Source organism: Triticum urartu, chromosome 2A (genome assembly GCF_056163025.1).
Source record: "Triticum urartu cultivar PI428250 chromosome 2A, HENAU_Tu73, whole genome shotgun sequence".
In the NCBI taxonomy this organism is placed as follows: Eukaryota; Viridiplantae; Streptophyta; class Magnoliopsida; order Poales; family Poaceae; genus Triticum; species Triticum urartu.
In genome coordinates, this window is record NC_141874.1 from 199940882 (window position 1) to 199957238 (window position 16357).

General features: G+C 43.9%; 1 protein-coding gene across 1 annotated transcript; it reads right to left on the bottom strand.

Annotated features, from left to right (window-relative positions):
• Nucleotides 1-515: 515 nt before the first annotated feature.
• LOC125536681 (putative mixed-linked glucan synthase 3) lies at nt 516-4049 on the bottom strand. The gene is made up of 3 exons (XM_048699929.2): nt 3649-4049; nt 2403-3144; nt 516-2264 (listed from the first exon to the last, which is right to left on the bottom strand). Exons 1-3 carry the CDS (start codon nt 3858-3860, stop codon nt 675-677), a joined length of 2544 nt encoding a protein of 847 aa, XP_048555886.2. The 5' UTR covers nt 3861-4049; the 3' UTR covers nt 516-674.
• Between the last annotated feature and the right edge of the window lie 12308 nt (nt 4050-16357).

Sequence of the window (16357 nt, forward strand, 5' to 3'; positions counted from 1 at the left end):
TGGCTCCGTCATCTCCACAGACCACACGTGAGCTCCTATTTCCATCGAATTTCAAAAGAAAACATATGATTAATGCTCTGCTTGCGAGATAATTTTTCTTGTTCGGTGAGGCTCTCCTCAAGTGTTCCGTAAAATGTCAATAAGATTCAGGGTGGGTTAGTAGAAACGCTGGAGGCACCTGATCTTCTTATTGACCTCTGCAATAGTTCTGAATTTATGGTAGTACTATACTAGATATCCTTTATCTGTACTCCTTTTTGATAGTGCTTCTCTGAACTCTGAAGTTTCAGTAAGAAGGTCTGATTAATAAACAAGAAATGGTAATCTGTGGTTCATAATTTGCATTAAGAATCTTCCTTTTAAGATCACAAGCTAGTGTGAAATTGTAAACCATGCATTTTGGCATCCATAGTGGGTCAACGATTGATCATCCTGTTTTCTGCATTTGTAGCTCAAAGGTTGCATTCTAGAACGCCTGGATGCCTTTTAATAGATAAAAAATTCCTTAACACTTGTAAGTTGTAACATTAGCCATCAAGGCCTAATTTATAGCCATTCTATATCAAGGTACAAAGTACAAGTATTACAATGGTTTATTGGATACACGGAGCATATTTGGCTCCCAGCTTACTACAGAAGCTAAACAATACAATGGTTTCTACTATATCACTTGGCTAGAATGTAAGATAGCTAAGAAGTAAGATATGAACAGCAACATATACAAGGCAAACTATTGTAAAGGCAACCGGCAACAAGACCACCAGGATGACTGGCCTCTTTGCCCACCGTCCCATGATCGCCAATGCAAACGGATAGAGCAGCACCATGATCCACACATTGAAGAGCAGACCCAATGCGGCATGTGTCTTCTGTGCAATTGTCCATGCTCCCATGTATACTATCGTTTTACCCATGGCTACACCGATTGCACCAACATTGGCAATCAGCACTACTGTTGTGGGTATTAACATTGGCACCCATCGCATGTCATACAAGTCGGCAAACTTGTCATTGGTGTCTGCCGCTGTTTGCTTCGAAGTAACTCTGAAGTGAATACCCTTCTTTGTAAGGAGATTCACCACCATGTGAAGCACGGCTGCTGGGTATGCACTCGTCGACCCGATCATGAAGAACTGTTCATTCCTCCAGTAATCCAACCATGTGACCCCCGCCCATTTTATCTCGAGCCACCCAATAACATGGATCATCAGAATGATCACGAGAAGGAACACAACATATTTGGTGAATGGCCTCTGAATGTATACTTCATCAGGGATAAGCCACATCACTGGGCTGAGAGCATAGAGAAGGATAAAGAGTGATGTTACTGGGTAGACCGTCATGTTGAGGTAGGAGACACGCTGAAGGGATTGGATCCGACGACCACCTATGAGTGGGTTATTTAGTGAGAAGAACATCTCTAAAGATCCACCTGACCAGCGCACAATTTGGTGGAGGCGCTCAGTTAGGTTGATTGGTGCAACGCCACAGAAGGCGTCGCGCTCCATTGTACAATACATGGAACGCCAACCTTGACCATGGATGCGGAAACCAGTCACTATATCCTCTGTGGCTATGTCATATATGTACCCAACACCCTTGCCCCACCCAGTGGCTTTATCATGTGAAGCTGACACAACCCTTTCCATCTCAGCCACTAATGTTTCACTAATGGGTGGAGGTATGGTAGATCTTTCTTGGTTTATGGCTTTTGATACGGATTCTAGGAAGGGTATGGAGCTACCAAACCTTTTATCATCAACCACGATGTTGGCATGTCTCCACTCAGGTGGGTCAATGCCATAAAGGGCTATGCGGCGGAACATGCAACCAGTGCCAAGGTAAGATGGACCTTGGAGACCATTGAGGGCGAGCATTGTGCCATCAAAGAAGACACGGTTGTGGTTGCCATATCGGTCTGATGGATCAACATTGTCGAAGCGTTGAGGGAATTGAACGAAAGCAGTGCTATCACCTTGTCGTTGATCTAGCATGAAGCACATAGCTGCACGTAGGGCTTGAGAGTTGTTGATGTAGTGGTCGCAGTCGAAGTTGATGATGAATTGCGCGTTGGAGAGTAGTGCAGAGGCACGCAATTGCGCATTCAAGGCACCAGCTTTCTTGTTGTGGTCATAGCTTGGGTTCTTTCCGCGAGAGATATATACAAGCATCGGGAGGCGCACATCGGTGCTGGCGAAGTTGAGGTTGTGGGTGCTTGCTTGCGAACCAAGATTATGCCCACGGATCGAATGGTCCAACACAACCTGTGAGGGTAATCAACAACATATTCATAAGTCACATATCTCCACGACAATAAATTTGGCTTACTGAGAGTATGTCCATTTCCTATTATAAATACATTGTACCAATAAGGGAGCAAGTAATAGGATGAAGTTGTATACCTTAACAATTCCAGCATGATGTCCTTTCCTATGGATTTCCGTTGTGTCAATCCATGATCCTGGCCATTGCGTCCCATTTGCCATCCAAGTGGCGTTGGCATCTCCTTCCTCGGTCTTCATGCTGTTGTAAGCATCGGAACGCTTGGAAATAGCACTAGATAGTGAGTCTAAGCGCTCTTTGAACTCATCATACTCTATATATACACTGTTATGATCATTCTTGAACTCCTCTGGTGCACTTCCAGTGTACAACGGTGCCTCTTGTTCAAAAAAGCTTTCTGGGGCTCTTGGCTCGATGCAATGCTTCCGACAAAATGGGACCCACAAAGTAGCAAACTTTGCAGTCTCAACCAAGGCCTCGTATTGGATCAATGCGCCACTATCATCTGAGAGATAGCAGGCACACCTATCAACAGGATAGTCAGAAGCAAGGATAGAGAGAACACAATTCATGGTGTATAGTATCGGCTCATCGATTGGATCAGCAGTGGTGACAAAGACATCTATGCCAGGAAGTGTAGATGTCCCATCTGGAAGATCGTATTGTCGCCTAAGGGCGACCATATCAGGTATGGTTTTGACAGGGTTAAACTTTGGGAGTTGGTTGAGCAGCCACGAGAACCCGAACCATACGTCCCCGACAACTGACATTGTCCAAAACCACATGACATCTGATTTGTTGTGCTTGATGCGCCATACGAAGAATAGGAGAACGGCAATTAAGCGAATGAAGATCAAGGCCCTGCATGCATGAAAATATTTAGAATATACATTTCTTGAACGAACTAATGCCATTAGCATGAAAAATACTTGTCAGAATCGTAAGCACGACGTACATGATGTCATGATCAAAAGAAATTTACGACTTGTGGAACAGAATTCAGTTAAGAAGCCTACAGGATACAGGCAAAACACTGGTGCATTGTCAATAGTTAATGCTATATAATACTCCTATCTTTTTGGTTAGGTTAAACTTCTGACTTTTGAATTTTGATTTATAAGTCAGGAAAAGCACCTTTACATGCTTTTGTCTTTGAATTAAACAGTGTTACATGATGTTTCATGATATAAGCCAAAAAACAAACCCAAAAGCACGAAAATAGGTGTTTTCTCAATTTATTTATGTTAGTCAAACTCCAAAAAATCAAAGTTAAACATAACCGTCATTTCACCAGCAACGATCAATGTCAGAAGCAAAGCACATTTCCAAAGCTAATATGTACGCGCTTGGATTTGGCGTGCTTACCTGTAGGGGTGCAGGAGGGTGCCTTTGACCTTGTACGTCCGGAACAGCAACGGCCTGCCGTCCTCGCCGCCGCTCTCCTTGGCGGCCCGCCGCTGGTCCTTGTCGGCGGCCACCCAGTGCTTGCCCTTGGCGCCGACCGGCTTCTTGGCGCTCGCCAGCAGCGGGTCGGCGAGGCCGGCATTTGCCCCACCAGCACCGGCCGCCGACGCCATGTCTCCCAGTCCGAGCTAACCCGACCGGAGCTGGAAGGGAGGAAAAGCTACGACTCGAGCCAGCCAGCCAGTGGTGCACGAGGTGAGCAAGTGAGGCGCAGGGCTTATATAGAGGAGGAATGGCGAGGTACTAGGACGGCCTCGATCGTTGGGCTTGGGCAAGGGCGAAGCACAGAGACCAGAAGGAATCCACTCGAGATCTGTGACTCCGAACGATCGGTGGCCTGCTCTGTCCTCACTTAGGACAGAAGCCAAGTAGCCATCCATGTAGAAAACGTGGAGGCTTCCATGTGCAGGGCCGGCGGGATCCACGGGACGGGACGGGAAGATGCACGCACGCACGTCGTCGTGGGGGGGTGCAAGTGCGTGCCCCGCATTATTCCGCGTCGTGTCAGGCATTTCCGGCGGTTGCACTGGCCACTGCCCACTTGGTCAAGCAAGCACTGTTAGTTTAGTAGCCGCGCCTGCGCGGAAGGTCAGTCATATTTGTTTTGCCTGCGTCGCCCGGCCCCACCTTGCATGTGCATGCAGCGGTGCAACGATCCGATCTACTCCTACTTCTACTGAGAGTGGATTTTTGAAACCCGGGTGTATTGAAGGACCTTATTTTAAATACTTTGAAAATCACATTTAATGTTTCAAAAAATTCTGAAAAAAATTCTACGTGATCATATGGATGTATATTACACATGTGTAAAGTTTGGTGATGAAATAAGTAAATAGGCGACCTATATAAAAATGACAAAATGGTGATTTCCAAATAGTGAATAATGCATGTACTGTTCATCTTTCCAAAACCACGATTTTGTCATTTTTGTGTAACTCACATGGTTACTTATTTCAGCATCAAAATTTGCACATGTGTAATATACATTCATATAAACATGTTGATTTGTTTTCAGAATTTTTTAAACCTTTAAAAAAGCATTTTGGCACAGTTCAAAAAATAGGGCTCCAATGCACCTGAGTTCCAAAGTGACTTTTTGTACTTCTACTTCCCTACTGTGCTGTGACTGAGAGTGCATGCACAGCGCGTGAGCTGGAGGCCCTAGAAGATCCAAATCTGGACGCTATGTACATTTGTTTGCTTCTCTTGAATCAGATCTGATCTGAGATGCACTCGCCGGTTGGAGGGGTTGGTGCGAGTTGCCGGAGTGCATGGGCTGCATGTTGCTTCACATGTTCTTGCTCGCCCGATCGAAAACTTCCCGTTCTGTGCGTTAACCTTTTTTGGACGCATGAATCTCTTCCTTGTGATCAGATCTGGTTCTGTACGCCGGGAGTAGTTTATTCCCACTCTCACCTTTCTGGCCGCACCCCATGCCCGATCTGTTTTTAGTGGAAAGCCAATCAGATCGTTAGAAATAAGGTAGAAAAAGGAATCGGTTACACTCGCTGATGGGAGAGTCCCAACGTCCGAAACAATCCTGCAAGTTCTCTTGGTTTCAGCTAAAGTGCCTGATAAATCCCTTATGCTTGAGTGGTCATTAGAGCATCTACAGCCGGATTTGGCAAATTCAATCTCTATACGTTCACACTCACGCCTGGCTTGAGTGGTCATTAGAGCATCTACAGCCGGATTTGGCAAATCCAATCTCTATACGTTCACGCTCGCGCCTGGCTTGAGTGGTCATTAGAGCATCTACAGTCAGATTTGACAAATCCGACCCCCTATACATCTACGGACGCGTCCGGACACGTCCGCGGGCGCATCCGGATGACCCCTTATATTTCCCTCCCGGCATCTACATATCACAAATCCGGACTCTCAAATCCATGCACGTCGATCATAAAAGACAATTTCGCACGTAAATAAAAAATATTGGTACGGAGCATAGATAGCGTTTACATAAAAAATTAAGTGCACAACTGAAGCATTAGCTTCTTGGTTGCCATTGTGGGTCCACATGTGCTCCACAAGATCACTGAATAGCTGTGTGTGCACCTGGTGATCACGAAGATTCTGATGCATCTGCAGAAAGTTTATAAGCTGAGCTGCATCTTGATCTTTCGGGATTTCAATTTGTTCTCCAAGTGCTTCAAAATTATGGGTTTGGACTACACCATCGCCCTCATCATCGACAATCATATTGTGCAGAATAACACAACATGTCATCAGCCGCCACAAAGCTTCTGATTCCCACATCATTGCAGCGCTCTGCACAATTCCCCAATGAGCTTGAAGCACACCAAATGCCCTCTAAACACCCTTCCTAGTCGCTTCCTACATTGTTGCAAAGTGTCTCTGTTTATTGCCATGCGGTTCGGATATGGTCTTCACAAACGCCGCCCACTGAGGATAGATACCATCGGCAAGATAGTATCCCATGTTGTACTCTCGGCCGTTGACGGTGTAGTTGCACGGCGGTGATTCCCCATTGCAAAGCCTTTTGAACACCAGAGATTGTTGAAGCACGTTAATGTCGTTGTGAGAACCCGGCATTTCAAAGAAAGCATGCCAAATCCATAAGTCATGTGATGACACCGCTTCTAGTATGATGGTGGCCTCTCTGGTGTGACCTTGCTACATTCCCCGCACCTTTGGGGCAGTTCTTCCATTGCCAATGCATGCAATCAATTGATCCGAGCATTCCTGGATACCCCCTTGCCTCTCGAATAGCCAACAACTTCTCCATGTCCTGTGCATTTCGTTCTCTGAGATACTCAGGTCCAAACACCTCCATCACGGCACGGGCAAACTTGACAGTAGTCAAGCACGTGCTCTCTCCATCCTGACCATCTCACCAACAACATCTACAGCAGTACCAAGTGCAAGCATCCTCAGAGTAGCCGTGCACTTATGCTTGGCAGAGAAAGAGAGTTGTCTACAGGAATCCCTTATGAGCTTGAAGTAGTCGTCGTGTGCCTCCATTTCCTCCACAGTGCGCAAAACAATGGTTTCCGCATGCGAAAACAGCAACGAAACAATGGATCATCCGGGAAAGTAGGTTTGGGAGCAAAGTAGTCCATGTGCAGTAGCTTTGCTCCGGACACCCTGTCCCTGTTGAGCACTCTTCTCCCTTTGATTGATCCCTTGAAGTTGAGAATATGCTCCACTTGCCAGTCCATGTCCTCTTGCATGCTCATGAGCATAATCATGTCCACTTCTTCGTACGAATCCGAGGAATCGAAGAACTCATCTTGAATCATTTGGTCAAGCTCCGTCGGTCCATACTCCTTGTCCGACGAAGCATCGGAATCCATCGTTTTCCCTAACAAAATCAAAAAAAAATCTGGTCAGACAATGTGTCGAACACATCACGGGCAAGGCGGAGCCAAAGAGTTGCCAGACGTACCGCGGTGGCGTCCGAGCCGGTGACGATATCCCCCGTGGCGAGGACGGAGAGAGCACTGCTCTGCCGGAGCTGGCGGTGTAGAGGCTACGGACAGCTGCGGACAGTGCGCGACAGCGGAGCTGCAAGACGGACATCACGGAGGAGGAAGAAGAGAGGAGATAGAAAATGGATCCGACAGGTCTTGGGGGTGGATTTGGTGCATTTTGCGGTGGGGTCGAGCTGTCGGGTCTGATGTGGCAGGCGTGCTTGGGCATGCCCGGGCGCCCCCATGTCCGCCCCATACTTTGGTTGTGCATCGATGCCCTCTTCTTCGATGATCCTGCTAGACCGAGCCACCCATTAAGATCTCGGTGTTGGATCCCTCAGACCACTTCTGGCTTCACCAATGCCACTATCGCGCATAGGTATGGCAATGGGGACAATCTCCTATGGGGATACCTACAATATCCCCATCCCCATCTATTCCCTATCATCCCATCCCCATCCCCGTTTACATGTCTGGGGATGAAATTTTCCCATACCCATGCCCCACTGGGGAACGGGGCCCCATTAGGGTCCCCATCCCCATAAACAAATACTCATATACATAATATGACACCCTATAATCAACATACATACATGGTGTTGTCCTTGTCCTGCTAATGCCTATCTAGGTCGTATTGACTGCTTGGTCATGGTGGCAGCTGAGGTGAGGATGTGAGATAGGTTTAACATTTTTTTCAGAGCTTTTTTTTGTTTTCGCAAGTTTGTTTGTGAATATTTTAAGGTTGACCGCAGTATCACAGTTACTAACCGGATCCCCAATGGGTATTGGGTCTGGGGAATAGGATATCGTCCCCATCCCCGTTGTACCCTATGGGGAATAAAATAGTTTGGTAAATATCCCCATGGGGATGTTTTTCGCCCATCCCCACCCCCTAATAGATGAAATCCCCACGGGTTTGGCGGGTATGGGTCCCCGTTGCCATCCCTAATCGCGCACCACCTGGCGAAGATCTCAGGTAAACAACCTGTTCACGAATCAGTTCTCATGTCTTGTTTGATTTGGACAAGGTGATCGAAGGTGGTCCTTGGACTTTCCAGGGAAATCCTATTCTTCTTGCCCCGTACAACGGCTTCACAAAGATGTCTATGATTGAGTTGAATACTTTTAAAATTTGGATACAAATTCATGATTCGCGTGATGGCTACAACTCAATGGTGAAATCTTTGGCATCAATGGTAATGAACTTGTCGCTGCTGAAAGTTCCTTGAGCAAGTTATCTAGAAAATGTTATCACGCTAGAGTCATGGTTGATGTCAGAAAACCCCTCAAAACCATGTTTGGATGGTTAGAGTTAGCAATTGTCAAATTTTCTATTGAAATATGAGTGCTTCCCTGATTGGTGTGCCGCATGCGACATGATTGGACATCTATGCACTGAACACGGAGATGGTATATACCCCCGCTCTTGTATTTAAGGAGCTGCACGCTTCATGGAGTATGCATAGTGGTGGTCGCAGATGAGGGAATAGTTGTAGCTATGATTTTGGATGAGGACATGATTGGCCTTCCCAGGGAAGACAATATTGTGATGAATTTTTGGATGCAGATGAGCGTTATGATGGGGGATAGCGATGTCATAGGAAAACATGATTTGGCAGATGATCTTGATGAGGTTGAGCTCATTCGCATACTTGATATTGTCATAAAACACAATCAAGTGTGTAAAACTGGTGGGAAGAATCAGAATGTTGCTAGTGTGGGTGTAAATTAGCTTGGTGTTAATATGATATGTTAGATGTAGAGCAAAAGAGGAAGAGAGATCTGCTAGCCCTTCCTTCAACTGAGTGTAGTGGAGGAAAAGTAGATGACAACGCCAGCATTTTGATGGGGTGCCAGCAAGCTCCACTACCACAGCTTTGACTCTAACCCCTAAGAGTGACCCCAATTGGTCTGAGATGGGGGGGGGGGTCAATAACACAAAGGTATCGGCGAGATGCGGTGCGGAGTACCACCGGAGACAATGAATCTCCAAAGCTGGAACTACCGGGGGGCTCCTGGATAGTTCGTGATTTGTTTGCCCATGTGCATGCACTTTCCCCCACCCTGGTTTTGAGAGATTTTGAAGGAGTTGGTAGTAATGGAAACAGTGAAGGACTTGCTTTCTTTTGGCATGAAAATCTTAATGTTGATGTTAAGGCAGCAAATGAGAGGTACATAGATGCACACATTGCTGGAGGTAATGGCTGCCTGACACGGAGATTGACTCATGCCTATGATGAACCTCGACGGAGAATAGGCGCCATATGTGGACACTCATGCATGACCTTAAGATCCTTTTGGATTTACCTTGGCTTGTGGTAGGTGATTTTAATGAAGCCATGTTGAGTTTTGCACATTTCTCTAACACACCGAGGTCACTCCAACAAATGCTAGATTTTCTTGAAGCACTAGAAATTTGTGAGGTAGTGGACTTGGGTTTTGTTGGTGCGCCATATACATATGGTGATAAGAGGTCTGGTGCAACAAATGTGAAGGTTTGCTTGGATATATGCACAACCACAAGTGACTCGAGAAACATTTTTGGTTCACCCGTGGTCAAACACTTGATTGCTTCCTGTTCAGGTCACTTCCCTTAGATGATTGATGGACTGCCAAAAACACAGCTTCCCGTGAACAAATGTAGGCGATATGAAATGATGTGGGAGCGTGATCATAGTATTCACAAGATCAACGCTAACTCATGAAAGTGCGGGGCAGAAGAAACATTTAGGGATATTCACGAAGCGCTGGACAAAGTCATGAAAAATAGCCGGAGTAGGAAAAAGTTTAGAAACATGACAAATGAAATAGAGAAGTCCCACTCTCATCTTGAGGAGCTTATGTGTATGAACGCACAACTATTGACCCTACAAAATGAGGATCATAAGTTAAAATGAGTTTCTATACAAGGACGAAATGATTTGGATGCTAAGATCCAGAATTGCTTCGCTGGAAGAGGGTGACCTGAACACATAATATCTCTAGGCTAAGGCGTTTTGGTGTGTGGGAAAAAATAAGATAAAGAGGTTGACTGATCTTGATGGAAATGAACTTACCGATCTGAAATCAATGGGGATTGCAGCTACAACATAGTGTGAGAATCTTTTCCAGGTGGACACTACCTTGGATGCAATACCCATAATTGGTATCTTTCATGCGCAGGTAGATGTTGATGGCACATTATTTTTGCATTATTGGCCTTGCACTGATTTCTCTGATGAAGAAATTCCAGAGGCATTATTCCAAATAGGTCCCTTCAAATCTCCAGGGTCTGATGGATTCTCGATGATTTTTTCCAAAGGAATTTGTTTGTGGTCAAAAGTGAGGTAATTGCTACGGTAAAGCAAATTTTTGTGACTGGGGCTATGGAAAAAAATCTATGATACATAGTGTTGGTTTCTAAAATACAAAATCCAGAAACGTTGGTGGATTTGCTGCCAATAAGCCTTTGTAATGTAATTTATAAGGTTGTTGCAAAATGTCTGGTCAATAGATTGAGGCCCTTGTTAGATGATATAATTTATGAAACTTCAAGTGTGTTTATCCCAGGAAGGATGATTACTGACAGTAGAAAATTGGCATTTGAATGTATTCATCATATCAAGAAGGAGAAGGACCCAACAAACAAATTTTGCGCGTATAAACTTGATCTCTCAAAGGCTTATGATAGGGTTGACTGAATTACTTGAGGGAGTGATGTAGAGGATGGATTATGACTTGTGTCAATGCTGTGAGATATTCTGTTAAACTTAATGGAACTATCCTTGACTCATTTGCATGGTCGAGTTTTACGGCAAGGCGATCCAGTTTCCCAATATGTGTTCTTGTTTGTTGCAAATGGTCTCTGTTTTGTTTGAGAAACAAAAGGCTCGAAGGAATGTTACCCTGAGAAAGATTTGCAAGCAAGCTCCAGGAATATTGCACTTTCCCTTTGCTGACACGTTATTATTCTTTAAAGCTAGTTATGAACAAGCTTCTAAGGTCAAGAGTATCCTCAACGTACATGCAACAACTACTTAATACAAATAAATGTTCAATTCTTTTTGGGTTTGCATGTTCTCACGATACTGTATGGCGGTGTTACAATTAAGTTGAAAATGCTAGCTCTGAGTAAAGATACCAAGACATACCTACTCCTGATGGACGTATGGTTAAGAGGAAGTTACAGAACTATCAGGAAAAGTTAACAAAAATGCTCCTTTGGGGTAGCCCATTGATATGTCTCCAACGTATCTATAATTTATGAAGTATTCATGCTGTTTTATTATCATTCTTGGATGTTTTACAATCATTTTATAGCAACTTTATATCATTTTTTGGGACTAACCTATTGACCCTGTGCCAGTTGCTGTTTTTTGCTTGTTTTTTACATCGCAGGAAATCAACATCAAACGGAGTCCAAACACCGCGAAACTTTTTGTGGATGTTTTATGGACCAGAAGACCACCAGTGGGCTAAAGAAGCACCTGGGGGTGCCCCGAGGGGGGCACAACCCACCAGGGCGCGCCTGGGGGCCCAGGCACGCCCAGGTTGAAGGAAATATGCCCTAGATGCAATAATAAAGTTGTTGTTTATATTTCCTTATATCATGATAAATGTTTATTATTCATGCTAGAATTGTATTAACCGGAAACTTAGTACATGTGTGAATACATAGACAAACAGAGTGTCACTAGTATGCCTCTATTTGACTAGCTCGTTAATCAAAGATGGTTAAGTTTCCTAGCCATGGACAATAGTTGTCATTTGATGAACGGGGTCACATCATTAGAGTATGATGTGATTGACTTGACCCATCTGTTAGCTTAGCACGATGATCGTTTAGTTTGTTGCTATTGCTTTCTTCATAACTTATACATGTTCCTATGACTATGAGATTATGCAACTCCTGAATATCGGAGGAACACTTAGTGTGCTATCAAACGTCACAACGTAACTGGGTGACTATAAATATTCTCTATAGGTGTCTCCAATGGTGTTTGTTGAGTTGGCATAGATTGAGATTGGGATTTGTCACTCCGTGTATCGGAGAGGTATCTCTGGGCCCTCTCGGTAATGCACATCACTATAAGCCTTGCAAGCAATGTGACTAATGAGTTAGTTGCGGGATGTTTCATTAGGGAACGAGTAAAGAGACTTGCCGGTAACAAGATTGAACTAGGTATTGAGATACCGACGATCGAATCTCGGGCAAGTAACATACCGATGACAAAGGGAAAAACGTATGTTGATTATGCGGTTTGACCGATAAGGATCTTCGTAGAATATGAAGGAACCAATATAAGCATCCAGGTTCCGCTATTGGTTATTGAACAGAAGTGAGTCTCAGTCATGTCTACATAGTTCTCGAACCCGTAGGATCCGCACGCTTAACGTTCGGTGACGATCGGTATTATGAGTTTATGTGTTTTGATGTACCGAAGGTAGTTCGGAGTCCCGGATATGATCACGTACATGACGAGGAGTCTCGAAGTGGTCGAGACATAAAGATCGATATATTAGAAGGCTATGTTTGGACATTCGAATGGTTTCGGGTGAGTTCGGGCATTTACCGAAGTACCAGGGAGTTACGGAAACCCCCAGGGAGCCATTGGGCCTTAATGGGCCTTAGTGGGAGAGAGGAGGAGGCGACCAAGGTGGGGGCGCCCCCCCAAGCCCAATCCGAATTGGGGTGCGGGGCCGGGCCCCCTTTCCTTCTCCCTCTCTCATCCTTCCTTCTTCTCCTACTCCAACCAGGGAAGGGGGAATCCTACTCCCACCGGGAGTTGGACTCCCCTCTTGGGTGCACCATGAGAGGGCGGGCCCTCCCCTCCTCCACTCCTTTATATACGGGGGAGGGGGGAACCCCATAGACACACAAGTTGATTGTTTAGCCGTGTGCGGTGCCCCCCTCCACAGATTTCCACCTTGGTCATATCATTGTAGAGCTTAGGCGAAGCCGTGTGTCGGTAAGTTCGTCATCACCGTCATCAGGTCGTCGTGCTGATGAAACTCTCCCTCGACCTTAGCTGGATATAGAGTTCGTGGGACGTCACCGAGCTGAACGTGTGCAGATCGCAAAGGTTCCGTACCTACAGTGCTAGGATCGGTCGGATCATGAAGACGTATGACTATATCAACTGCGTTGTCATAACGCTTCCGCTTACAGTCTACGAGGGTACGTGGACAACACTCTCCCCTCTCGTTGCTATGCATCACCTAGATGGATCTTGTGTGTGTGTAGGAATTTTTTTGAAATTACTGCGTTCCCCAACACGTGGGCTGTGCCCACCTTGGTGGCCTCCCGTACCCCCTCTTTGCACTATAAATTTCCAAATATTCCGAAACCCTTCGGGGTTAACCTAGATCAAAAGTTTCTCCGCCACAAGGCTCTGTAGCCACCGAAAACCAATCTAGACCCTTTCCGGCACCCTGCCGGAGGGGGGAATCATCTCTGGTGGCCATCTTCATCATCCCGGCGGCCACCACGATGAGGAGGGAGTAGTCCACCCTCGGGGCTGAGGGTTTGTACCAGTAGCTATGTGTTTAATCTCTCTCTCTCTCTCTCTCTCGTGTTCTTGAGATGTCACAATCTTGATGTATCGCGGGCTTCGTTAATATAGTCGGATCATATGGTGTTTTCCCCTCTCTATCTTGTGATGAATTGAGTTTTCCCTTTGAGATTTCGTTGTTATAGGATTGAATACTTTTATGGATTTGAGAACACTTGATATGTGTCTTGCAATTGAATACTCACGGTGACAATGGGGTATCGTATTGATTCACTTGATATATGTTTTGGCACTCAACTCACGGATTCCCGAGGTGACATTGGGGTAATCTATGCATAGGGGTTGATGCACATTCTTGTCTTTGTTTCTCCAATAGAAATCTTGGGGCACTCTTTGAAGTTCTTTGTGTTGGATTGAGTATTATGAATATGAATTTGATTTGGTGTTATTTTAGTATGGACTCTTGAATAGATCGAACAGAAAGAATAGCTTTGAGGTGGTTTCGTACCCTACAAACAATTTATTCTAATGCTCTTCGCTAGATAGGATCTTTGGAGTGATTCTTCGTTGCACTTTGAGGGACGGTTATATGATCCAATTATATTAGCATTGTTGGGAGATTGCACTAGCGAAAGTACGGACCCTAGGCCTCATTTTCAAGCATTGCAATACCGTTTTTGTGCCCGTTTACAATTTTCTACCTTACTGTTTTTATTTATTCAGATTATAAAAAATATATTTCTACCATCAATATTACACTTTTATCGCAATCTCTTCGCCGAACTAGTGCACCTATACAATTTTCCATTGTATTGGGTGTGTTGGGGACAGAAGAGATTTCTTGTATTTGGTTACAGGGTCGTTTGAGAGAGACCATCTTCATCCTACACCTCTCACGGATTGATAAACCTTAGGTCATCCACTTGAGGGAAAATTGCTACTGTCCTACAAAACTCTGCGCTTGGAGGCCCAACACGTGTCTACAAGAATAAAGTTGCATAGTAGACATCAAGCTCTTTTATGGCGCCATTGTCGAGGAGGTGAGTGCATGAAGGTATATCTTTAGATCTTGCAATAAAATCTTTTAGTTTCTTGTTTTATCACTAGTTTGGCTTATAAAAGAAAACTAGAAAAATGGAATTGAGGTTGCATCATATTATTTATTATCTTTATAATATCTTTCTTGAAAATGATGGATCGGAAAATTGTGCTCAATTGTTAGAAGAAGAAGTCAATAAAATGTTTTGGACACAATATTTGAAAGATGAGCATGATTGCAATGTTGTTAGTATAAATTCTTTGAATATCCAAAATGTTAATGATGGTTGCACAAGTCATGACAAAAATGGTTCTTATAAGCATGTCAATTTTTGCGGAGTGAATTGGGAGTGCAATTGCACACCAAGAAGGGAAGATAGATTTTGTAAGAAGCATAAATATTTAGAAACGAAAAATATGCAAGAGAGGCTAGATGATTGTGTTGAAAGATGTAAATTTTTTTCGCCATCCTTGTGAACTTTGCAATGAACGTGGTCATTTAAATCTCCAATGCAAATTGTTTCATGATCAAATAGTGTCCAAAAATTGTGATAACTTGATTTCCCTTGAGCATCATAAAGAACTTAGTCTTCTTTTGGGGTATGAAGAAATAAAACATATAACTAAGGGTTTTCCAAATCCCGAGAGATTTCTTGATTTTGATCTAGAGGAAATTTATATGTTTTGTGCGGTAAATTGCATTGAGAATCCTTATATTGCTAACTATCTAAAGACAAGAAAACAAATAGAATATGAAGAGAGTACTAATGAAAGGGAAAATATTTCTCAATACCTTCCTAGTGTTTATTATGATAAATCAGGTAACAAGGATGAGCTTCCTATCCAATCAATCTCTTCAATAAGAAGCTTGAAAGAATTAATTAAGCCCACAGATGATGTGGTGAAGAAGAAGAAAAGAAGAAATAATAAAGTTAAAAAAGTACCTCTCCCAAATAATGTTGGTCCTATCACCATTGTGCCTCATGAAAGTGAATCAAATATGTTGATGAGCATGATGATATCGAGTATCATTTTGTGATACCTACCACTTGTTGTAATGATTATGATTGGGAAGGCAACGATATCCCTTATGATCTTGAAAATCTTTTTAGCACTTGCTTGGAAGAAATGATAATAATGTTTGCTATACTATTGGTGCCATTCATGCTATTGATAAGAATGATTGTGATTATATGCAAAACCACAAGCTTGGGGATGCTATGTTTAATGAGTATGATATGTTTGAAGATTTATTTGCTGGAAATAATGCTTGTCCTAAGCTTGGGGATGCTTTGCTTAATGAATATTGATGACCCAAAAGTATAGGGGATCTATCGTAGTCCTTTCGATAAGTAAGAGTGTCGAACCCAACGAGGAGCAGAAGGAAATGATAAGCGGTTTCCAACAAGGTATTCTCTGCAAGTACTGAAATAAGTGGTAACATATAGTTTTGTGATAAGATAATTCGTAACGAGCAACAAGTAACAAAAGTAAATAAGGTGCAGCAAGGTGGCCCAATCCTTTTTGTAGCAAAGGACAAGCCTGGACAAACTCTTATATGATGTAAAGCGCTCCCGAGGACACATGGGAATATCGTCAAGCTAGTTTTCATCACGCTCATATGATTCGCGTTCGGTACTTTGATAA

Bases quoted from the DNA above. Each gene is read 5' to 3' on its own strand.
- LOC125536681 (XM_048699929.2), bottom strand. From the start codon at position 3,860: ATGGCGTCGGCGGCCGGTGCTGGTGGGGCAAATGCCGGCCTCGCCGAC. The intron at 3,145-3,648 runs GTAAGCACGCCA...TCATGCATGCAG, and splicing joins ACCCTCCTGCACCCCTACAG to GGCCTTGATCTTCATTCGCT. The intron at 2,265-2,402 runs GTATACAACTTC...TTACCCTCACAG, and splicing joins ATCATGCTGGAATTGTTAAG to GTTGTGTTGGACCATTCGAT.